The 25,540-nt window shown below is 40.6% G+C and overlaps 2 protein-coding genes across 3 annotated transcripts in view; both read right to left on the reverse strand.

Annotated features, from left to right (window-relative positions):
• Positions 1 to 7,209, reverse strand: part of gosr1 (golgi SNAP receptor complex member 1) — a 28,352-nt gene extending 21,143 nt beyond the window's left edge. The window contains exons 1-6 of one of the 2 annotated variants that reach the window (XM_034225653.1): positions 6,947 to 7,209; positions 4,003 to 4,103; positions 2,862 to 2,973; positions 1,993 to 2,080; positions 1,436 to 1,543; positions 1,104 to 1,195 (exon numbers count right to left, since the gene is read on the reverse strand). In XM_034225653.1, coding sequence (XP_034081544.1) covers positions 1,104 to 1,195; positions 1,436 to 1,543; positions 1,993 to 2,080; positions 2,862 to 2,973; positions 4,003 to 4,036 — 434 coding nt within the window. In that variant the 5' untranslated portion in view covers positions 4,037 to 4,103; positions 6,947 to 7,209. Of the gene's footprint in view, positions 1 to 1,103; positions 1,196 to 1,435; positions 1,544 to 1,992; positions 2,081 to 2,861; positions 2,974 to 4,002; positions 4,104 to 6,946 lie in introns of those variants that run through there. The other variant, XR_004569919.1, reaches the window with a different exon arrangement.
• Positions 5,014 to 25,099, reverse strand: cpda (carboxypeptidase D, a). Its single transcript, XM_034225652.1, has 21 exons — positions 24,314 to 25,099; positions 22,858 to 23,105; positions 17,728 to 17,870; positions 17,408 to 17,577; positions 15,276 to 15,694; positions 14,963 to 15,154; positions 14,532 to 14,699; positions 14,220 to 14,329; positions 13,952 to 14,054; positions 13,481 to 13,623; positions 13,221 to 13,390; positions 12,810 to 13,112; positions 12,129 to 12,324; positions 11,705 to 11,840; positions 11,379 to 11,525; positions 10,972 to 11,070; positions 10,825 to 10,889; positions 10,457 to 10,588; positions 9,967 to 10,152; positions 7,913 to 8,015; positions 5,014 to 7,475 (listed from the first exon to the last, which is right to left on the reverse strand). The coding sequence occupies exons 1-21, from the start codon at positions 24,958 to 24,960 to the stop codon at positions 7,249 to 7,251; spliced, it is 4,107 nt and encodes a 1,368-aa protein (XP_034081543.1). The 5' UTR covers positions 24,961 to 25,099; the 3' UTR covers positions 5,014 to 7,248.
• Positions 25,100 to 25,540: the final 441 nt, after the last annotated feature.

Below are 25,540 nucleotides of genomic sequence, written 5' to 3' on the forward strand. Positions count from 1 at the left end.
CTTTAAAAACCAATGGGAATTGAAGTTATCGAATTATAAAGAAATAATATGTGTGAGAGCTTAATGAGAAAGAGCTAAGATGTTAAGTGACTCTGAGGCTTATGTATGACTGTGTGAGGCATCCAGAGACTATCTGCATACTAGACGGATGGAAAGGAATCAATAGGAGTCCTGCAGTGCTCACCGTATGCTCACTGCTGCGCCTCACAGATCAATAAACCATTACCAAAAGAAACGACAAGAGTCATGGTCTGGGGGAGCTTCCACCTCATTTCAATACACTCACTGAGCCAATCTGAGCAGAGGACACACTTTCTCAATACAAGGCTGTAGAGACCAGGAATCGTCTTTTAATGGCCAACATTTTTCAAGAATGTGCCAAGTGGAATTCAAGGTTCAACTATCCCTCAAAGGAATAAGGTCTACAACATAAAAATACTGAATAATGCTCGGCCGTTTCTATTCCTCTGCATCCACTAAGATCAAAGACAAATAAATTCATGATATGAAAATATTATAACTGCAACTGTTTTACTGCAATGCCAATAACAGTCTTTGTTTACCTTGAACAGGGCAGGGCAATATATCAATATTATATGTATATCTTGATATGAGACTATAGAAAGTTTGAGATAACATTTATCATTTCATAATACCCACATATCTGAGGATTATTTATCAAAACTGTCATGTGTAAATATTGTGTCAGCACCAATTCTACGTTATCGATACTGAGGTATAAAAAAAGAGGGGTATTTGATTTTCTCCGTATTGCCGAGAACTAACCATGAGCAGTCGTCGATATATTGAAGTTATCGATATTTCTGTGAAAACAGTGTGAATAATAATAAACTACAGAGTCATTTTATATTAGCTGCTGATCGAACTAATAAGATAAGAGATAAGATCGAACTTTATTTATCCCCGTGGGGAAATTCAGGCGTTTATAGCAGCAACAGGGTCAGAGTGAAAAACAGTAATACAATACAAACATTTAAAAATAAAGTGATAAAGTAACTGTTGAAACAGATATCACGGTAAAACGATCGTCATTTGAATGGACATATATACATAATAATAAGGTGGTGTGACTGTGTACTCACTCAATGTCTTTCCTGACAGACCCCAGCAGGTCTTCTCTTTCCCGAATGGCCAAGAAGTTGCCTTTGGTTTTGTGGAATTCATGTGTGTAATCCTGCGTAGGAAACAAAGCAAAGGGGGAAATGAAAAAGGGAGGAAGAACAACAAAGTGCAAACACCAAGAGCAGAGAATGAAAAACATGTGTGCACTTCAGAAAACTGTCGTGTTCTGCAGGGAATTGAGTTAAGGTTATTCACATAGGAGACATGACATAAAACATGTGAAGAAGAATACATAAAGAGTATAAAGATAGAAAAGGATGAAGGAAAGCTAATTAAGAAGGAGAGGGCCAACCTGTAGGATGTCTCTGTGTCTCTGGAGCGTGTGCATGAGTGCGGCATTGAGAGAAGTCGAACCCGGGGCGTTAGTGTACTCCGCCATCTTGTCATTCACTGCAGTCAGCTGACAGAGGGATGGAAAATGAATGGAAATCACATCAGAGCAACCTTAAGGTAAAGTCTTGCACAGAAACCCCGCACAACATGGCGCATATGCAAACCAAAAAAAACACTGCGTGATTTCTTTCATGCCAAATGAAACATCTCTTGCAGTTGTCTTATTACATTTAAAATGGACACTATTGTTAAATTATCTTCTGTTGAGATAGTTTGTTGTTTGCAGAGTCTGCCTTTTTAAATGCCCCAGGGCAAAGGGAATGTACCTTAAATTCAGATTTGAACCAAGTCAAACACAGTTCATCATTCTATTGTGCAATGCAATGCAAACCATGTGAAGAAGTGGAGAATGGATCCTGCTCTTTCCTTCATTAAGACAAGGACCTTGGCATAAATCCAGGGCTGTCCTTATGTTCTTTTTTTGCATGGGCCACCGGTTCAGGAGAATTGACTCACTTTGGACAGCAGCTGTTCGATCTCCACTGACATGGTATCGAACATCCTGTCCTGGGTGGAGTTGTTTAGCAGAGGGGTGGTGTCTGACCTTCAGGAGGAAAAACCAAGAAAAGACACCTATCAGGAAAACGACTTCAAGTATTTTGTTTGTGCTATCTTTTCAAAATGTTGTAAGTAAGTGTTTTATAAATGTACCATCTGAACATTACAACATATATTTATTTTGATTACTGAGTTGTAGCGCTGATTAAATGATAGTGACAAAGGTTTAGCACCAAAAGTTGATATAAAGTAAATAATAAAGTGGTTTTAAAAGGTTAAGCAAATTGAAATGATGTGCCGCAAAAAGAAAATAAATGTTGAAGTAGAAATTACACAGTGAACTTAAATTATGGCTGTTCATGTAAAATCCAACACAATTCACATTTCAAACCCCTGCATACTACTGTATCCATAGTGTGATTGAACCACTTGAATAAGAAATAGAATGATTATTATTGTTGCTATTTTATGTTTTGTATTCATGTGCAATATCAGCAGTTATGTGCAATATCATATCCTGTACAATATGTTTTAGATTATATGTGCAATATTTTGTATTCAATAATAATTCAGTGTTTTTTTTTATTGTATTGTGCACGTTCTCTTGTTGTTGCAATGTCCCTTTGCCGCTGTAACACTGCAGATTATAAGGAATATCTTATCTTATCTTCCTTGAAGTAGTTAGTTAGCTATGTAGTCTCCAGGTAAGCTACCTTTGCCTCACAACCTAAACTACTCAACATCCCTTGACCTGTACGACTAAGAAAACGTAGGAGAAGTCTTTCGCTTCAGTCGCTTGTTAGTTCTGCATGTGTGACGGATCTTACGTCTCTCCTCGACGTCCATCCTTGGAGCTGCTGTAGCTGGTGCACAGTTTACTGAAGGACACCAACTTCAGGTCGAGTTCATTCTCCAACTGACGGGCCTGCTTTCGCAGATCTGTAACAGGGGCACACACAGAGAGAGAATACAACATTTAAAAGTTTACCAACAGTACAGTTTAGTCTGTTGCCACCAGTGGAGTGAAGTAGTAACTAAATAGATGTACTCAAGTACTGTACTGAATTACAAATGTGAGGTTCTAGTACTTTGCTTGAGTCTTTCAATATGTTGCTACTTAGTACTTCTACTCCACTACAATTCAGAGGTAAATCTTGTACTTGTACTCAATTACATGTATTTAATACCTTTAGTTACTTTGCAGATTCGGATTAATGATGTGAATTATAATCAATACTTAAATAAGACTTTAGTTACACCTGGAGTAAATTCACAAGATACTCTGCAGAATACAAAGTAATTCAAACTAGCTTCACCTTTGCCAGCTTTGATAACACTAATGCATCAATAATTATAATCAAAGCATATAATATATATTATCTGAAATGGACCAATCTGCATAATGAGTACTTTTTACTTTTGGTACTTAGTAAGTATATTTTGATGCAAATACTTTTGTACTTTTGCTTGAATAACATTTTGATTGGAGGACTTCTACTTGCAACAGTGTATTCCTACATTCTGGTACTTATACTTGTACTTAAGTACATGACCTGAGTACTTCTTCCACCTCTGGTTGCAACAGCCAAAGCCAACGGTAACGCCATTACAGCACCGGTTCTGAACTTGTAACATTAAAGTGAGATAAACAAGCTGACTTATATAAAACTAGGGGGAGAAAAGGAAACGGTTTCTTGCAATACAGTATGTTCATCTAATGGTTATAATATCTGACAACCGTCTCTCACATTGTCAAGTTGATAAACACCTTAATGAAAATTGCGATATGTTAGCTAGCTTGTTGGGTGCTAGTCGTTGTAGGGAAACACACGTATGTGTTTAAAAACGGATATGAGTCAACTCCGCGGACAGTGACAATAGCAAATGAAACGTTAACATTGTTGGATGCTATACTAGATGTTGTCGTACACTGTGATTTTTTTAATCGAGTGTGGTTTCTTCCCTTACCTTCCCAGTAGCTGCTGCCTCCTATCCCTGCCATTTTTGTTGTGCTGCGACGTCACCGAGTTCCGGCCTGGGCACGTCACGTGTCAGAAGAAGACGTTCCCCTTACAAAACAAAGAGGAGAGTTTTTACCACCCTCAGCAGAGTCTGTTAGGCGACACACTCCACAGGCTCCACATGTACCAGTCCGACCAGTCCACAGTCCAACAGCCCCAACATAAACAGCGCCGCCTAGAGGCCTTTTGGGGCTTCCACACAAGTTTCATCAGTCACAGATGTATTTTCTTTTTACTTTGAATCCCGACATATAGGAAACAATGTTGAGAATGCAGCTACACACTATTATATATGCATACTGTCAAATTTGCCGGACAATCTTCAGTTATATGTTCCTAACAACATAACGTAAAACTGTGCAATGTGTACTTATATACTAGGAACTATTGTATTTACGTCTCTCATCCTGCAGCTTCTTCATTACTTTCTACTTGTTTCACTTGTGTTTTCATAATGCTGCTACTTACCTCTTTATACTTGAAATGTGTATTTATTTTAAGTAATTTTTACAATATAAGTGCTCACTTTACTAAATACTGTTTTTATTTTGTCTATCAGTAGTAGTCTTTTTGCTGTAACAATGTAAATAAAGGATTTACGTTATGTAAAAAAAATGAATAATGACATTTTGTGTATGCATGACCTGGCACATATAGGCTAGCAATGCCCATTTAGTTCAAAGATCAAAATTCTGGGACATCATCACCCATAGGTTTCTGTAATTTGTAATATTTGGCTATTTAAAAAAGGTGTGTTGATTGATTTATAAGCTTAAATAACCATGGTTAACTGTATGTTCACTTGTGCGATTTAGATTTTTTTTATGCAATGTGGCCTCTTCATTCTCCCCTCCTAAAATTCCTCGAATATCAACATCTTAAATTACAACCTGTTAGACCTTCTAGGTCACAGCGTGCCCCAATCTCCCAGTTAAGAATAGCACAATACCACACAAAATCAAGAGAGACGCGAGGTGTTTTATTTGTGTTTTGAGTTTTATGTTAACATGTCATGATCACACAGAGGTTTTTATCATTATTGTTGCTGTGTGTAGATTCACGGTTAACATGAATGCATTTATTCATTCATTTATTTTCCCCATTCAGAATTGCAAACATTATTTACAGTTGATTTCAGTCTATATAAAATCTTCACACCAACACTGCATGACTGACAAGCGCAACGTTCAAAAATTCAGACACACGCATTGAAAGACTCAGAATAAGAAAGAAAAATAATACAAATCTGTCTCTCTACACACATCAGTTTAAACGTTACTGATGACAGCTGCATCTGATAAAATTAAAGAAGGAAATAATCTCTTCTCAAAAAAACTGAAAATCAAGGCAAATTACTTGAAAAAGGGTGTTTCTTTGAAAACATGCATGGCATCACCAATCTCACAGCCATCGGATTTTAATGATCAAGTGCCATGTTGGGCATTTCAGCTCGTGATAACCAACAGTTATACTTTTTTTCTTTTTCAATTAACTGTCCACTTGCATATCGGCAAACAAACCTGCTTCCTTGTAGAGTCCATATAACCTACTTAAAAAAAAGTCCTCCGCCTCTTCAATATGTGAGATAACTGCATTATCATTTTGCACCAGACTACATTGTTCTTTAACACCAATAAGGCAGTCTGTTGGTAGGCTCTTTTTCAGAGTACCTGACAATTTTCTGATGGGGAATCTCTAACAGTGCATATTATATTTACACATGGTAGGTATGTATGGAGTAAACTTGTGTGTGAGAAAAGGTCTCAACTCATTTGCTTGCTTTTTCGCAGCTTTCAACCACATTGGTATGACTACGGGTTTGGAAAACATGATTTTCTTTGCACTAGACCTTTAGATCATGCAGAATTGTTGGCCCTGATGTTGATGCATAGACGGTGATCAGTAATGATGGACAAACCTATGACCTTTGCACTCCAAAGTAATGTTTAGTGGAGGAATAAAAACAAACGCAAATGAAAACAGAATCGATAGTCCTTATAATGAAACAAAGTGAGAATGTGTCAAAAAAGGGCACACTCAACTTACAATGTACAGACAGTGTGAAAACATCCTAAACCTTTAGTTAAAACAACAAAAAACAGAAACACAAATACATTCTTTTTTTTACGATTACATATTTAGAGAATCATTGTTGTTATCCTCAGCCAATGATACGGGACGATCTTTGCTTTCCATTTAGTGCAAGTGACCTCCATGCATACGTGAAAGCACCCCAGACTTACTGGGCAGGTTTCATTCAAACATTTCATTAGTTACAGACTCTCCTTGAAGCTTTAAAGTTTTTCAGAAGATCGCCCATGGTAATGGCTCTGGCCACAACATTGACTCACTGGAAAAATACAACACTACTGAACCCAGGCAAGGGCAGCCTAGAGTCATCTGTGCAGAAACAGCGCAACACTGGAATTCAGCAATCTTTTATTCAGAAGTGATCTCTTTTCATACCACCTGAGTATAGGTTGGATCAAATATAAGTTACGTTGCTGCTTTCGGTCACATACTACAGCCGGACCAGACTTTAAACTTTACAGAAGCCAAGGCACAGTGTTGGATTCAGTCTCCAAAGGCTTGGACACTTACATGTGGCAATGCTTTCTTTGATAAAGGAAACATGATTTCTAATTGTATAGCTAAAGCAGTGTTGAAAGTTATACATGAAAACCTTGGGGAGATTGTGTAGGATGAATCAGTTCCATCCAGAGTATTACATATCTAAATTGGGGTGTATTTGGACTCCTCGGCTGGAATTCCTTAGGTAGGCAGGACAAGTTGTGGTAAATTATTACTCATGTGGCTCGGAAATGAAAATGCAGTAAAACTCAAAACCTGTGAAAAAGACGGACGGGGGACCAAACCTTCAGTAATCTCACCCTCTTTTTATCACCTTCTCTTTGTCCTTGTGTCCTGATCCAGTGAGGTAGAAAGGGAGCGAACACTTCCGTCCAGACACCAGCAGGATGCTCTTAAAGAAATAATTTAGTAGCACTAGTAATAACTGAGTGAGTCTTTAGTGCTTGTTGGTATAATAGAACAAAGTGTCTTTATCACTCTTATCTCCTTCATAAAGGGAGACAGAGATGCTATCTGGACTTCAACCTGTTCCTTGTTGGTTACATTTAAGGGGAGATCAAAATAAAATACTGAGCCAACAGCTACATTGGTGTAATCGTTCTCAGATTTTGTTGGCGTACAGTGTATCTTCCTCGCTTTCACTCTCGTCCTGAAACTCGTGGGCAAGCAACGACTTCTTGGAGCCCATGGAGGTGAGCCGGATCTCATCGTCGTAATCATCTCGGTGCTGTCGCAAGCGATGGAAGCCATCTTTTTGACGATTAGACTTGGCTGCGCACACACACCAGATGATGCAAGCCGTCACTACCAACGCTGTCATGGAGGCCGCTGCGAGGAGGAAGAGAAACACACAACTCAGAATGTCTGCTTACCATATTTAGTTTCTAAATGAAATAAAACATTTAAAAAAGGCAAACATACTCCACTAAAAAGCAGAAAATTAGTTTTATTGTATATTTCCCAATACAATTTCAGAAAGTAATTATGTTATTGATTGCATGTCGTTTGTGTCAAAGACAACAAAAGTAAAATACAAGATGAAGTTCTGAGAATTATCACTAGCAAGAGTTGCTTCACAAGAGCTACAAGGCATGGTAACTAGTAAAACGTTTTTTTAGGAATAATTCAAATCAAAACATTAGACTGCAGGTTGGAATACAATTTAGAACATTAAAGAAGCCAAAATACAAAAATTATATATATATATTTTTTTTTACGTGTCACATAATGCATAAAGTCAACACAGGTTAAAGTGTATGGCTTACCTGCACTGGCCACCACAAACTCTCTGGGCAGGCCAAATATGTTGTTGTCCATGTCGAACTCAATAATGAGGGAGGTAGCAGCTTCATAGGAAGACACCACCACCTGAAATACAGCAACACAAAATAACACAGCTGTTTTTACTTCGGCTGTGGTAGCTTCTGAATATAAACTGCTCTACTAACTTTACATCCCAACAAACTTTTCACAAGATTACAAATGCATCATCTACCAAATCATCTCATCCATCTGGCTGTTTCTCCAAACGGCTACAGCTCCCTACTGAGTGGGGAGGTTGATTAGCCAATTAGCACGCCTCGTTTGCAGGTGTGGCCGCTCAGTTTAATCTGGTGCAGGTTGTCTGGTCATTCTAAAATAGGTTCAGTGTGCTGGCTCATAAATATCCTAAATGAAAACTTCCTTCTGAGAGGTCGATTTCAGAATTCACTTTCTGACTTTTCTCTGCAGTGAGGGTAAAGTGTCACTCATTTATTCAGTGTCATATATAATTAAATCTAAAATAAATGGGAGATCTAGGCTCAAAGCTCAAGAAAGACGGATTTCAAACAGTGGGGCTTCGGACCTGACTCAGTAATGCCTGAACAAACTCCAAATGAGTTGTTGTCAAAAAGTAAGTGTTCCTCTTTATCCTTTTGTTTCTTTACCAATATCGTTTGTTTGCTAGCTTTCTCACAGTATCACACAGAGCTCCTGAATCACTCAAACTAATATCATTTTTTTCAGAGGAATGAAATGCGTCCCTATGGCCTAAGGAGGAGTATTCGATGTCCTCAGAAATATGGGGAGACGACTAAAGAGAGGGAATACATGGTGGCCCCAGCTACTCATTTGGACTGTCTGTGTGAGCAGAGTGAAGCAGACCCCCAGAAACCCCTGGATGACAGATATATAAGAAACGCTGCCGTTCTTCCTGATTTCAATCTGCCCCACAGAGGCCTCACTGGAGAAGAGAAGACCTCCGTCAGCGTGTCAAACACCCAGCCGGGCCCTCTGATGATCCACGGCTTCACAGTGCCAGAGTTCCAGCAGACGTATCGCTCCGTGGTGGACCCTCTGCTCTTCAGGCCCTGCGGGAAGCTCGCAGCCTACAGTCTGGAGCGGGGCCGTGACATAAAGGACCGTCTGTTCCAAGAGCTGGCCTACCCCACACTTCAGATCTCAGAGCAGCAAAATGGAAAGCTGGAGGTGCTGGAGAGGTTTTGTGTGCTCCGCCCGACACCTTTCATAGATATTGAAAGTAATGGGGAACCTCAGTGATATCCTCCTGCTGAGTTTTGTATGATTATGAGAAATGTTCTTTCCTGTTATGAGCCATCATTTTTCTTTGTATGTCACTTGATACTTTATTTATTAAGATTTTGTTTTCCTTGAAAAGTTGTGGCAGATGGATTGATGTCTAAAATGTGAGTTGAAAACATTTCAATTGTTTGACATTTACAATAAAGCTCCTCTTTAAAGCAGTTTCAAAAAATACAAACAAAGCAAGACCAATTAAACCAAAATCTGTGAATGCTGTATTTTTTTGGGGTGGGGGGGGGCTTTATCTGCCTAAATTAAGTCCAGGGTTCTCAAAACCAGACAATATAAGCACATTTTTTTTAATGAGCATTATCATCCCCTGATCTAAAAACGGTTAATGTTTAATAATGTAAATTAATCCAAAGGCCAAGAACATGTTTTTGTAAGCTTAACAAGTGATGATAATGGAACATTCATTAGAAGCTGTAACCTTTAGAGAACTAAAGTTACTAAAAGGCCTCTGAAGGGTTCAGGTTATACGTCTGAATATCAGCACTCTACCATGTGCAGTAGATCTAGGGAAAAGTGTACAAACTAAGAAAGTAGACAAGAATGAGTCAAACTAAACTACATTAAAAGTCCTTAGTCAACCAATGCAATATTTGTGGAAGAAATTAAATTGGTATCCAAGCCATTCATTTGGCTCCATCTAGTGGCCACCCGGTTAGGCACTTTGAATTGGAGTTAACCTGTTGTCAGGCGTTATTCCAAGCTAGTACATTCCTAGAAGGCGTACCTCTTGACGTTGTTGTTGGTAGCCATCAGCAACGGCTTCGATGTTGTGGTTGCCAGGAGCCAGCAGAGCGTGAAAGTAGCCCCCCTCTGTAGTAAAGACCCTCACTCCACCATTCAGCACAATGATCGCCCCAACAATAGGCTTTCCACTCTTGTCCCTCACAACGCCACGCACCCCTTTATGGACCTGGGTGGGGAACAAATGGAGGGCAAATTAAGGCTGTATGATGATGAAGGAAATAACAATCATAAATCTTAAATCCTTGTTTTATATTAGTATGTCTTAATACTTGTTTAAAGCTGGAGCACTAAATACATTGCAAGTTTACATACTGCTGCATAACTTTCAGAATATATATGTAACCTAAAATCCGTATCAAAAACTGAACAAAGGCGTAGAAGTTGTTATACGATTGTTAAAAATCTACAAAAACAATGGTAAACAAGTCCTTTAAACTTCTGTGTTTTGCTGATAAAATCTTGCGTCATACCTCCACCAACATGCTAAGGAGAGGCTTCTTGTTCTCCGCCCAGAGTGTGGCCAGCTGCTCAGCAGGAGGGAACAAACAGCAGCCACTATACACCGTGATCTCTGGACAGTGGCCAAAGTCCATGCTGAAGTCCTGGGAGGACACAAATGCACACAATAATACTTTAGATAGTACTGTGGTAGAATCCTATTTCAGGATTTGCTTTAACTTTTCTGTTATTTGACATATCTCCAAAGTAATATAATGTAAAATATTAACTGTTCAAAAAGCTGTCAATACATAAACATTTTGTAAAAAGTCACCAAATGTAAGTTCTAAAGAAAGTAATAAGAAACTGCTATTACAGAAACTGGGGTGGAGAGACTCACCTTCATGCTCCCCATGTGACTTTGTCTCTCTGCCGCCCTCATCACTCCATCTGGGATGTTGCCCACTGACAGAAACAAGTTTCATACGTTTATTTAAGATTGAATTCCAACACGTCAACATGAATTACTCGTAGTACTTGAACATACTTTGCCCGTTGTTTGAACATCCAGTATCCCCCAGGTGCATCTTAGGGTGGTTATTGGCATAGACACTTGCCAAGTACTTCAAAGTGCCCTCATTTTCAACTGCCAAAAAAAAGAGTAAGCCAAATCATCCCTTTTCTAATTGCTGCTGTACAATGTATGATTACAACTACAAATGAAAAGCTTGTCAAAGTCATGTGCAGGCAGGCTGAGAGTAAAAACTAAGCAACACAAATCACATTCCTTTGGTACAGCCCCCAGGGCAATCTCAAATGTGTGCAATCATAATAGTGGTTTCATTTCAACAATTGATTAAAACCTCCATGAGTAAATATACTTCAGATAATACATCATGCAGATTGCTTTAAAAGCATTTTTTTTACTAGCAGTGTTTTGCATCATGGTTTTACCCGACTGGACGGGCTTGTCGTATGGGTATGTTGCAACAAGAGAGCCTCCATCGAGGGCTACAGACAGAGTGTAGCTCTTGTCGAGAATCATGTCCATCATGGCTCTGCTCTCTGGTTGGGCCTCGACCATACGCTGTGACGCATTGCCTGAAAGAAAAAGAGGAACAGGAAATGTTAGACACTAATCTTTTAGAGGCGAGTGCATTCAATAATGGTGTGTTTGTGACATTCACAACACATCTTTGAGAGTTGAAGTTTGAACAAGATGATTAAATATGTATTCTTTCTTGAATCTGATTGCACACACACAAATTCAGACAACTGACCGAAGAAATCTGTGTCCAGATCCTTGCCGTGAGTATTGGTTAAGCCCTGGGTGGAGTTGCACTGCTTCTCAATGGCCTGCTCTCGTCCATCTGGGTTGATAGAAGGCACGATGACAATCCGGGTCTCATTGATCAGCTAGGGAAGGGAAACAGAGAACTAACTGTTTCAGTCAATGATGAATCATATGCTGCATTACTGGAACTGGTTACAGAACTAACTGTTTCAGTCAATGATGAATCATATGCTGCATTACTGGAACTGGTTACAGAACTAACTGAAGCCAATCCCAAATATGAAAAGAGTGTGGATTCCTCAAGAGAATGAAAACAAATGTGTGTACTCCTATGAAGTTAGTGCTGTACACAGTTGATACAGTCCAGGTAATCAAAACATTGTGTTTTCCTGAATGACCCCATTACTCACCCTGCTGATGGCTGGGTTCTTGCCATAGTTGATGCACAGGAAGGCAGCAAATTCCAGCAGCAGCTCTGGGCCCACTGCGGCATTACCGTGGATCCCTGCTTCAAAGCGGATCTTAGGCTCAGACGGTTCCGTTTGCCCTGGTTTGTTGGAGATCTCCAGAGCCCAAATGGTTCGAAACTCTACACTTTGGCCCAAACTGGAAATAGAAGAAATAAACCAGAATACACGAGTATTTTAAGACCGTACACGTAAAGATTTTAACTAATACATATCACAAAAGCTTCCCCAGCGGATTACTTAGATTAAGACAGTTGTTTTTTGTATTGCAAGTGTTGTTTTTTCCCAAAATAATTAAATGTATATACAGTATGACGCAATATCTAGTTTACTTTTGGTGAATTTAGGAGAAATCTACAAATGCAAAAAGACAAAGGTGGTCAAAAAGAAACATCTAAATGTTTATGATGTGCGTTATATTTCCAATAGTCTAACTACGAGGAAAAAAGCCCAACCTCCAGAAATGGATTAGTGCATGAAAAACAACCATCATTTTTGTCTGCAGTGTCTGGTCTTAAGAAAAGAGATAATCAGGACAGCATTGACTTTTGGTATGCAGGGAATGAGAAGATATCAAACATTCATGTTCACTGAAAAGCAAATGACATTGGCTAGTTCCATTACCTCTGTAAAGATGTAATTTTGGGAAAGTTCAGTGTGAGTCCTCTGAGAAAGCCAGACAGCTCCTTGTAGCCTCTGTAGCGGAAGCTGTTATCTGTGGTCGTGCTCCTGACCAACTCCTCCAAACCTTGGCCGAGGGACAGCTCCTTGATTAAGCTCTTGAATTTCTTCTCCGATGGGTTCTGCGTGGGTTGGGGTCCTTTAGGAGATTGGCCTTTGGAGTCTGAGTGTATACGTGTCAGTCTGAAGTCCACCACCTCTGCTCCACCTTTAGAGACTGTGGCGTAGGTCCTCACAGATTTATAACTGGACAACAGAGAAAGACAAAAGCACTGGTAAATAAAAGCACAGAAACATCTAGAAACTTCATGGTCAATTCTTCGTTTGTTTTTGATTGTGAAATCCAAATCCTACCCATCAGCAGAGGCGGTGATGGAGTAAGTCCCCGGGGACAGCAGTCTCCAGAAATCTCCAGTGCGAGCTGATGTGATGTTGTGGTCTATCCCCCCCACATTAATGGTGGCATTGGGAATTCCTGTGCCGTCCGTAAGGTCTGAGACGGTTCCTTTTACTCCAACGTGAACCTACAGAGACAGATGACCACCTAAATATGAGTGGATGCAAAGCTGAGTGAAAGAGGGAGAAAGCTCTGGGCAATATTGAAATGTGTTAACCTGGTGTATGAACTCAAGCAAGGACCGTCTGTTTTGTTCCCAGTGTTTTGGCAGCTCCCTGGCCATGGGGTACTTTACACAGCCCAGCTCGATGGTCACCTCGAAACAGTTGGTGTATAAGTAGTTCCAGTCCTGCATGCCCCCTGGAGAAGAAAGACAAAGTGTTACACAACGCAGAAAAACAAGTACAACACAAAGTGGCAGTTTTTAAATGTGCTGATCTACTGCACACAGGGCCTTTTAATACTTTTAATATAATAAGTGATAATAATGAGCTCTACAACTATAATATCTGCACCTTTTGCAGATGTGTAAATAAAACGCACCCATCAATCCTCTGTTTTGAGGCTATAAAAGGAGAAATTGATTTGTCCAAAGAGGTTTGGAGCGTAAGGGTGATTTGGCTAACCTCCTGTGTAGCAGAAAATGAATACGGCGAGTAATAAAGGAGGACAAAAGGTGTAGGCTTACCAGGAACATTATACCAGTGTGCGCCGTTGGTGATGCCATCCTCAAAATATTCATTAGGGTAACGTGTCACACAAGGGTGTCCATTGTGCATCAAAGGATTTTCCTGCAAGTGAAAACACATCAATGAGTGGTCAAGTTATAAACCTTGTCCCTCCAAAGATTTTTCAAAAAGTCAATGGCTTTATCTGTTCTGCCTCTACCCTTTGTTTTCCACTACAACAAGCAGACATTATCCCAAACTGAAACGGATCCAACAGTGTCCGGTTACCTGTGAGTACGCTCTAGAAATCTGCTGAAAGACTTTGTCATCAGGCGACGGGCTGTACTCAGATGTCCCCTTTTTGTCATCATCGTAGGGGTAGTTGACCACCAAGGAGCCTACATTCCACATCACAGAGGTTAGACCAGAGAGTAAAGAAAACGTCTACATTTGTGCCAAGCCAATTCAGAACAGTAATCCTCTAGTGAAGTAACTTGAATTCATATAAATAGAAATAACAGATCAAAAGACGTATCAAATGATGGTATTGAAACTAAATACTTCAATCTTTTGCATTATGATTTTATAAGGAGCCTGTACCTCCATGCAGGTTGGCTGACAGGATGAAGGGGATGCTCTTCAGCCAGTTGATCACAGCTATAGTCTCCGGCTGTCTGGGCTCTGTGATGGTAACAAACTGGTCTGGGAAGTTGCGGTTCAGGTCGAAATTGTTGCTGTTGTTGCGCCCACTGTAGCCCTGTTCATCACCTGCGAGAAAAAAAGATCTTCTGATGAGTAACCTTCATTTACAAAGGCTATTGGCAAGCTTTTTTGTACAAAGCATGATGGTGAATGTGGTTTTGCCATGTCTGCTTTAGATGTGATAGCAGTCTGCGAAATACACTGGAGACATTTGAGTTCAGTCACTGCTTGAATCATGTGTGCCCTTTATACTAAGATACATGGCAAAATGCTACAGGTTATACCTTCATTGTTGAATGTGTAAGAACTTCTCAGTTGATGTCCCTTACCTTCAATGGCTACCTCATAGCCATCAGGGTTCATAGAAGGCATGATGTGAATGCGGGTACTGTTGACCAACTGTGTGACCTCCGGGTCAGTACCATAGTTACTGCACAGGTACTCGATGAGGTTAAGCATCAACTCTCGGCTTACCACTTCATTACCATGCATGTTGGCTACATACTTAAACTCTGGCTCACCTGAAGAAAAAAAAATGAATGAGTGAAAATCTATCAGAACAGAATATTTAAAGCAGAATCGTCATGACATGTAAAGAAAAGAAAGTATCCCAATTCCTTTAATCAACCGTATAAGACATACCATGCTCATGGACAGTGGGGTTGTCTGAGATGGCCATCACATAGAGCTCGCGGCCTTCCACGGAGCGGCCAATCTTGTAGAGATTGGTTATAGAGGGGAACTCGCTGCTGTATTTGCGTAAGAACAGCTCCATGTCTGCGTAGTTGTGGTGACGAAATTGCTGAGGCTGAATGGGCTGATGTTCAGGTGGACGTACAGCGGGGCTGGAGTTGCCTCCTTTAGAAGGAACTAACCGGGTCTTTGTGGAGTCAGAAGAGATGGTGGTGGTGGAGATGTTTGAGTCATTGGTGGATGGCATGGAGTTTGTACTCACAGTGATGCTACCTGCAGCCTTAGTGACCACAGGGGCCAAGGTAAAGTTAAGTTCTGTGGCTTTGCCCTCCACGACCTGGACACTGTTGACTGTCATGGGTGTGAAGCTGGAAAACAAAAAACACACGCTTGAGTACTTTTACTCCACCTTAAAAAGAAGTGCAGCATTATGATGACTTAACACCCAAAAAAGAGTAATCAGAGAGGTTTCCTTTAAATTTCTCTACCAGGAAGTAGAACAAGGACTTAATCTGTAACCCCTTTAGAGGAAGTAAGTCACGCATTACTTTAGTTAAGCACTTAAGGGGCATGGAGGGTGAGCTTATGGTCTACTAAGTTTGCTTTGTTCATTGTGGTCTCGCAACAAGCGCTTGCTGAGCTGTCATTGCAATGAAAACCTGACAATCATTTAGCCTTTTATTAGGTGATTCCTGTCCTTTAATGTATAACCAGGGGTGCACATCACTTTTTTGCCCTGGTTCTCAAAGGAGCACCTGGAGATGTTGCTTGGTGCTCATCCTTAAAATGAAATAAACCGTAACTTTTGAGGGGGTCTTGACTTTATTTGCCAGACACACGGCACTGAACACACAGAGGTGAACACAGAACACACATGCAGAGGTGAACACAAGACAACATTAGCACGACCAGTAATCCTACAAGCTGTCATCACTGTTCTCCTGACTGTTCTCCTCACTGTCTTCCTCTCTGTCAGACATGGTAGCTGATTATGTAGGCCTACTACTTCCTCTCTGGTTGAGTCTGCGATTAGCTGCTTGCACCCACAAGTCAACAGCTGGTTTTGGGTCGAAAGTCTCTGTTGTCATCTTAGACAAGTGGATGTAATCAAATAAGTATGTGAACATAACCAATAACCTACCATAGCCAATAACATATTAATGTAACTTATTTTATTTGTGTTGTTCATTCATATCTTATTTTAGCTTAACATTTATTTATTTATGCATTTTTTTTGTATCTCTCCAGTTTTAAAGGATATTTGGTTACTGTCCTATAGTATACATTGGAATGATTTGAAACCTGTTTATCCCAATAATTACAAAGGAGTGCCTTGGAAATATGTGTTTACATAAATTGTGACCAAACCGTTTGAATTTAGACTAAGAGTCCTTTACCTCACTGAGCTGTAGTTAACTTATCAGCCTCTCAGTCTGACTGGAGAGGACTCTCCCTCCACATTATTGTAGAAACATCTTCTTCTTATCTCCGTTAGAGCAGCTAGCACGGCACCAGATTATAATAACAACAGCGCTGGTACCACCCTCCCTCTCTCCCTCGCTCACTCGCATTTTGTCTGTGAGCTGCGGGCGCCAGATAAGCCAACATCCCCCATTTTCATCACTTACAGCGCCCATCGTACAGGGCAAATGAAAGGTGGAACCGGGGTGAAAAGGGTGTTACATTTACTTAATTGTGAATGTTGTTATATCAAGGCCGAAAATTAGGATGAGCCCCAACGGTCAAAATGTTTTTTTCCCTCCCAGAACTGCCAGCGCAGCGCCTCCCCAGATCTGGCGCCCTAGGCGAACATCTAGCCAGCGCTACGGGCCGGCCCTGAGTTCATATCATGGTTCATATGCAACTCGCAAATATCTTTCTCTCTCTCTCTCTTCTCTCTCTCTCATCTCTATTTTCTCTTTTCTCTCTCAATGTTGGTACGCAAATGCGCTTTGTTTCAAATGACCCGGTGCTCTTTTTTTGGCGGAGGTGCGCATGCGCACCTGCGCACCAGTTATGTGCAGCCCTGTGTATAACCCTTTTTTAACCCTATGCAGAGTAACTGTAGTGGTTTTACTCACCCTGGGGCCACAGCTGTTATGTTGTATGTTCCTGGGAGTAGAAGGCGATAGTACTCCCCATATTCTCCTGTGGTCAGGTTGTGGCGAATGCTTGCCACCACAATGCTGACATTGGCTAGGGCAGTGCCATTGATGGCCTCTTTCACAAAGCCACGAACACCTATATGGACCTGTAAAACAGCGGTATCGTAAAAAAAAGAAAAAGAAAGGGAATCCTGCTCAACTGGAGAAATGGTACGCCAAAGATTGGGGTGTTATCCTAACATTATAAATAATGCTGATTTACATTATTCATTTATTTAGCTAAGAAAGAGTTCTACCTGAGCTATGTAGGCTAGTAGGGATTCCCTGTTAAGATCCCATTCCTGTTGGAGCTCAGAAGAAGGAGGATATTTGCAGCAGCTCAGCTCCATGGTGATTTCCAGACAGTTCCCATAGAGGTAGTTGTAGTCCTGCATTCCTCCTAGAAAACAGAGAAACCATGTAATCAACAAATCAAGCTAGAAATGGCATCAAAACATTGAACTAAATATGATATAAAAGAGAAGAATGTGTCTCAATCTTTGAATTAAACTGATGTGTACGACAGGACATTGTAAAGTCAATTATTTAACACGCTCTGCCTCTCTCTGGTGCGAGGCTAATTTATTAACAGAGAAGGACACGGTCTGAAAAGGCCTGAGTCCGGCTTTGTCTCTTCAATGGCACAGTTTAAAGAGTGTTTAATGTGGCCACAAGCCATGTGCAGTAAGGCAAACAGAGATACACACAAGAGGACCTGCTGTTCAGCTGGCCATCCCAGCGGAGCGACAGCAGGCAGCTGGAGGCCCTCTGGCTGGGGGGGGGTGAGTGCAGGATCCCAGTGAAACAGCCACCTTCACCACTTTACAACAGTCAAAGTGAAATGGCTCAAACATTAGACACTTCCAAATAACTTCAGAAAAGCAACCCGTCTGCCACCAGTCTTAAAGAACAAGAGAAAACTATGGCCTCTAAACTGTCTGTGATGGACAAGCAATCTTTATCAAAACACCAAATATCCACAGCCTCGGCAATACAATACTCTGAACACCACAGTTGTTTGGCATGGGCTGTTTTATTCTAGGCTTTGTGTTACCTTGTTCATCTTGTTTTTCTCCACTTAACAATCATTGCTAGAAATCCATAACTCTGCCACTTTGATATAATGTGATCAGTTTGCATGACGATAAAATCCTCTTGAAATAAATATTTCCAACTGTAAAAAAACAGCTGTTAAGAACATTACAATGCCTCCCATTCACGTCAAGGAGAAACAAGTCGCAAGCATGTATGTGTTACACGCCTTGGATCTGATAGCAGGCGTACAAAAATATATACACCACAAACACAAGTTCCTCTCAGTCGTCCCCGGCCGAGCAGCAGCTGTTCGGCGCTCTGAGACTTGGCGAGGGTGACTGGCATTTACTGGAAACTGTAAAGGGCAACTTCTGAAGATAAGGTCTCCGCAGACACGTTTCAGACGGGTTTTTTAGTTGTCTATTTTGCATTCGTGTAACAGAACAGATTCACTTTTAATAATGACAGGAAGGGCAACTCCATTGTATACCCAGGACTAATCCATACATTCTGAAGTGGGTGGTCCAAACCTTTACACAATAGGACAATAGGGACCATGCCCTCTGAGCTTATTTTGACAGTGGTGGTGTTTGTGTGTCGGGGGTAATTCATTTGAGGTTTTACCCCCTGGGGTGGCAGCGCAGACAGCAGGGTGCTATGTCAACCAAACCAAACGTAGCCTTTAGAGAATACCAGGTGCTAATGTTAAGCAAATAACACTAGATCTACATCCTGCTGTGACAATGTGTGGAAATCCATACGTGGCTGAACCACATGACACACAACCCTTTGCTCCCTGCTGGTCACAAGACATTAGGCGTGGAGTTGCACTGAGTTCTTTGAACAAACCTAAACTGAGTGTCATTTACTTAAAGTAAACACCTTGAGTATGCTGACAGACAGACAGAGACTATGTAAGACCCAAAGTCAAATATCCTGTGTGTGTACCGGATCCAGTGATCCAGAGACACACCCTGAAATTAGCAGCAAACCACTGGCCAGACAATGGAGCTCAAATCGGAGCTGGTAGCTGAACATGCAGAGAAGGGCACAGGGACATTTATGACTTTAAGGGTTTAGTGATAAGTTGCGTCAAACATTTAAAATGAAAATCCATATAGAATACCAACAGTATCCTCGTAGGCACTTTCAAGGCTTCAGATTATCACAGCAATAATGCTGCATTTCCATAAAGTCAAATGATATTCTTGACTTTGTTCTCCTGCATTACTAAAAGGCATATCTCAGAGAAACCTAGGCCTAGAGCTTTAAACAAATGACCCATAAATGTTTAAAACCATTTAGACTCTGAAAGATCAGAGAGATAGTACAACAAAGTAAACATTGTAAAATTAAAAGCTTAGAACCCCACAATATACATTTACAACAACAACAACAACAACAGAGGGGCCTAGTGTCGTGCTGAGGGTTACATAGTCAAACCTAAAAGCTGAAAAGTAAAGGACGCCCTCTGAGGCCAGACTGTGTCAAAAGATTATGAGACAAGATAACATGTTTTGCTGAATCATTATTTCAAGCCCTGACTCACAAACAAAAAATCTCCTGTCCCTGGCTCTGGCTCTTCGCCTGGGCCAATCATTATGTCACAGAATGTCCTGACCGTTTCCATCATCTGCCATTAGCCCAGTTTTAGCAGTGACATTTTATCCACTGGGACATGTCAGACAGACACAGCTCTGTGTACTCAACTGTTTCACACTTTTACCGTCAATCTTTATCTAGAGATACGGATATTGTTGCTGCTAAAAGCTTTACTAACTGGCTCCTATCGCTGATTTAAACTGCCTGAAGACGGGCCGTTTTAGTTGAGAAACAGCAACAACAAAACGGTTATCTTCTTCAGGTAAAACCGCCATTTCATAAATCACTGTGCTTTTCCTTTTTCGTGACAAATAAAGTAAACATTTACACAGATAAGTAATGGCAAACGTTAACTGCTATTTATAAGTGTGTGCTCAAGGCTTTGGTAATGAGTTACAGCTCCAGGTCCGGGCTGGTAGTAGAACAAAGTGACATCTAATGATTATCGAGATAAACTTCTTTTTTTTTATTAAACCTAAAAATGTCAATTCAACTACCAACATTAGAAAATAATACATTTGTAACTAATTATAGCAGGTCTTAAAGAAACTTACTATTTTTGCTTACAACGAGCACATTTCTCCAAACTCACGTAATTAACATACAGTTGTCATTAAACTGCCATTTTATAATACCACAAACTCAGAACTACAAATGTGGTTAAAAGCTACTCGTACTCATAAACTGACCTAAAACATTGTCCTGATGGAACAATCATTTGTTGAGCGATTTTAAATTGCGAGCAACAAATGGTGCCTGCACTAGTTTAACAGCTGGCTCCATTCAAAGAAATCCAGAAAACTAACACACAAAACATGAAACACATTTCAAAATATATTTACTTCTGGAGAGCCACAGTACAGTTTACCGACAACTACGTATTTGACCAAAGCAAATGCATGATCATCCCTGGGAACACACCAGTCGATAGACACACTTTCCACCTAAAATAAAGTACAACAATGAAGGCACATCTTATCAGGAATAGCCGTGCGGAAACCTGAAGCAACAAACATCACCACCTGCAACCCCCCCCCCCCCCCCTTCCAAAAGAACAATGATCAACTTTCTGCCAAGTTCTGCAGAGTATTTTTCTTGACCTGAACACAGAGAGCAACACAATCTGCATAAGCTAAACAAAATAAACTTACATATTGTAAATATTATATCAGTGCATCAATGACTGAATTTTAGAGCCGACGTACAAGTGTTGTTTATGAAGAATCATACAATTCTATTCTTTGCAGCTCTTTTAAAAAAACGTTCTATAACAAGTTACACAATGCAGCTATAATGTGCTAAACGTACCCATGCTAACTATGAACTTTGCTTTATGTTTAACGAGCTTTTCGAGGAGGGGATAAAGCTATACTGCCTATAAGCAGATTTGCAAAGCAAGCTTTTCAAGTTGCTTTCTGGAATGGAACTTGAGCTACTCAACTCAGAAAATATTACATTTTTACTTGTGATCTGAGAAAAACCCTTATCATGAGAATGACTTTAAGCTGTGTGAGGAAATGATAATAATTTGTTCCTGAGCCTGAGATTTGCAGCTTGTGAATACCAACCACAATCGTTATGGTGTAAGTTATAATCTCGGCTTTCAGATAACAAGATCAAAAGCAGCAACACAGGTTGGACATAACAAATATGTTCTCTTTCATATTTTCTTGTCTGCTGTCTACAACTTGAAGCAATAGAGAACCGCAGTGACGCGTCCTAAAACCCGGATGTAAACTCCTTCCGGTTCCTTCGTCAAAAACGCAATGCAATTTCTCCATAGGATTTTGGAAAATAGCTGGAAATAAGGTCTGTGGTCGAAACACATTTAAGAGACGGATCACCTTTTGTTCAGCCGGATAATATCCACATGTCTATCCTACTTTTATCATTTTTGAAGCATAAATCTAGTCGCAAGAAGCAAAATGCTAACGTTATGCTATAAAGGAACTACAGCAGGGTTGCTGCTTCAAACATACAGATTGTAAAGTGTACAAGTTGAAGTGTTTGTTTTAACAGTTTGCAGGAGGCAGGGACTTGCTTTCAAGCAGAACAGGGCAAACAAACTTAGCGGGAGTGTTTTACGTGTTCGGTGTAATGACGTAAAACGGCCTGGACAACTTCTGTAGTCCTATTCAGCCACTTGTTAACAACCATCGTTTTTCAGACACGTAAACTCTTCAAAAATCACCAGCGGGGTCACTGCTGATGGATTTAATGTCGTAGAACAAAACGTGATCCGTCTCTTCAATGTGTCTCAACCACAGACCTTATTTGGAGCTATTTTCCAAAATCCTATGGAGAAATTGAATTGCTTTTTGTCGAAGGAACCGGACGTGGTAAAAATGCTAACTTACTTCCGGGTTTTAGGACGCGTCACTGCGGTTCTCTATAGAGAGAACAATAACGGGAAACAAAATATCCTCTTAGCTCATAGCTCAAAGAAACAACACAACAATCCAACTTGGCCGTCTCCGTGACAACACAAAGCCTACTGTAGGTGCCTCCCTTCTGAGTGTTATAACTCATAGCGTTAAAATAAAAGGTCGGAAGGCATATCAAACCCTTGCTTAGAGGGTGCAAACCACACAGCTCAAACAATGGTTCTAGTTGGATATCAATGTCCGGTATGGTCAACCTAAAAGAAAGTCACCACAGCTTGTGTTCCCCTACCAAGATTCAACAACAATAAAGAAAAAATGCAATCACTAAACCAGGCATTTAAAACAATATATAATTGATCATCTTACCAGGCACGTCGTACCACTGCGCCCCATTGGTGATGCCGTCTTTGAACTTTTCAGTGGGGGCATCGGGACAGTTGGGCTCACCGGTCTTCATCACACGGTGGTTCTTGGAATACACCAGGGCCAAGTATCGAAACAGCACGTCGTCCTCGGCCGAGCTGTAGTGGCCCTGCCGCTGGTGCGTGGCCGAGTCATCAAAAGGGTAACTGGCCACCACGGTGCCGCCATGCAGGTTCCCCGACAGCACAAACCTGGAGAGAATATGGCTCAGTTCAAATGTCTCCTGCAGGGATCTCTTGGGGGTCAGTATGGGCTTTCAATTGTTTTTCACTTACAGGGTTTCCACAGCATGTCTACAGGGATAATGTAAACATGCAGGGTTTAAGTCTAGTCTTCCACGTCATGTGTAAATAAAAGGTTCAGTTTTAAAAGCTGCAGGGATTTGCTGACTTCATTTGCATATATTTCATGCTTTTTAAATCAGTTTTTTTTCTCATTAAACTGACTATCTTTGGGGTTTGACAAAGATAGACATTTTCACAATTTCTGTTATTTTATGGACTAAACTATTTAGCAAAAATGTTGACTAATAGCATATATAAATCAAGAACATTTGATCCCATTTAAGAAGCTTTAACTACTGGATGTTTTGCATTCTTGCTCGAAAAAGTAGCTGAAACACTATGATAGTATGGTGTCCCAATCAAATAGATGATGTTGACTTTATTGTGAATACCCGCTGCTACCTATTGAGGTCTTAAAGGAGACAAAGAAAAGTGTTGCTCTTTGACGGGAATGTGTGTCCCTCTCCAAATCCTCTCCTGTGAGACTCACAATGACCACAACGTGTTTAAGATCATTGAAGTTTACTCAAGTCATTCCAACCTGTGCTCTGGGCAACAAGACCTCACAGCAGGTGGGGGGGGGGGGGGGGGGGGGGGGTATGTGCAGGGGTGGAAGAGGAACTCAGATCTTGTACTTAAGTAAAACTAGAAATACCAAAGTGTAGTAATACTGTGTTACAAGTAAAACTCCTGGATTCAAAATGTGACTTAAGTAAAAGTACGATAATATGAGAACAACATATACTTAACATACTCATTATGCAGAATGGCCCATCTCAGAATAATATAAAGTACACGTAATGATTATAATTCTTGATGTTTTAATATGATTATCACAGCTAGTAAAGGTGGGACTCATTTTAATTGCTTAATCCAGCTGAAACCTAATTCTTATTCAAGTGTTGATTACTTTTGTGTATAATTAATCCATATTTGCAAAGTAACTAAAGGTATTTCATGAATATAATAGAGTATAAGTCTAATGTTTACCTCTGAATTGTAGTTAGGTAGAAGTACAAGTAGCAGAACATGGAAATACTAGAGTAAAGTACCTCAAAACTGGTATTTGGGTATATTTACTTGTGCAGTGTGTTCAATGGAGGACAGGGACTCACTTTTTCTCCTTGATCCACCTCATCACAGCCACCACCTCGGGGATATTAACTGGATTGAGAACCTTCTCATCGTACTGGTCAGGGAAGCTTCTGTTGAGGTCCATATTTAGGGCATTATTTCGACCCCCGTTTTGTCCATCGCAGTCCCCCTCTTTGGACTTCTCAAAGCCGTCAGGGTTCATACTGGGCATGATGTAAATATCCGTGGTGTCCACCAGCTCAGTAATGCGGGGCTCCACTCCATATTCAGCCAGCAGGTACTCCACCAGGTACACCAACACCTGCCTGGACACGGTTTCGTCGCCATGCATGTTCCCCACATATTTAAATTTGGGTCTCCCCGGGGTGTCTCTACTGGGGTCCTTAGTGATCCGCATCACCCACAGCTCCCTGCCGTCCACAGACTCACCTACGCTCGACAGGTTAGCTAAGTGAGGGTATTTATCCACTAAGGACTGTAAACGCATGGTCAGGTCAACATAATTGTAGTATTTGTTGTAAGTTTCTACAGTTTCCTCCGTCGAGGGGTTGACGCTCCGTGTCCTGGTGTCACCCGGGGAGACAACAAGAGAGAGAAGAAAGGCGAGAAGAAGAAGTGACACCCGGAGTTTCGGCCTCGTCAGGAGACGCTCCCAAACGTGCACCATGTTGAAGTATCTTCTACTTCTACACCATGAGGACGTTCAAATTAAAGAAGAAATACCCGGTCCGGACAGTTTGGCACCCCAGCGACAGTCGTATTATTAGTGCTGTCAGACCATGGCCTGCCTGTTTCCATCTACTTCCGCTCCGAGCACAAGGTGACGCTACACGCTGACGTCACATTTTAAGGTGGACCGGTGGAGTTTATTTATACAGTCTATCTATGTTCTGAACCAGAGGTGGAACCGGGTGGAACAAGTCCAGACAACAAGTAATAGTCCTGCAATCAAAATGCAATCAAACTGAAAGTACAACAGAATTAGCATCAACATATGCACATTATGCAGGTTGGCAGAATTTCAGTATAATATAAAACGCTTGTTTTGATTATAATTATTGATTTTGAAACAGGTTAGTCACGTTGTAGGCCTATGCTGTAGAATAGTTATTGAATTTTACTTTAAGGTTTAACGAGTCATTTTTAAGTTTTGATTATTTATCACATCATTAAACAAAATCTGCAAAGTAACTAACTTTATTAATTAAATCTAGTGGAGTAAAAGTACACCATTTACCTCTGAATTG

The sequence above is a fragment of the Gymnodraco acuticeps genome, unplaced genomic scaffold (genome assembly GCF_902827175.1).
Source record: "Gymnodraco acuticeps unplaced genomic scaffold, fGymAcu1.1, whole genome shotgun sequence".
Classification (NCBI taxonomy): Eukaryota; Metazoa; Chordata; class Actinopteri; order Perciformes; family Bathydraconidae; genus Gymnodraco; species Gymnodraco acuticeps.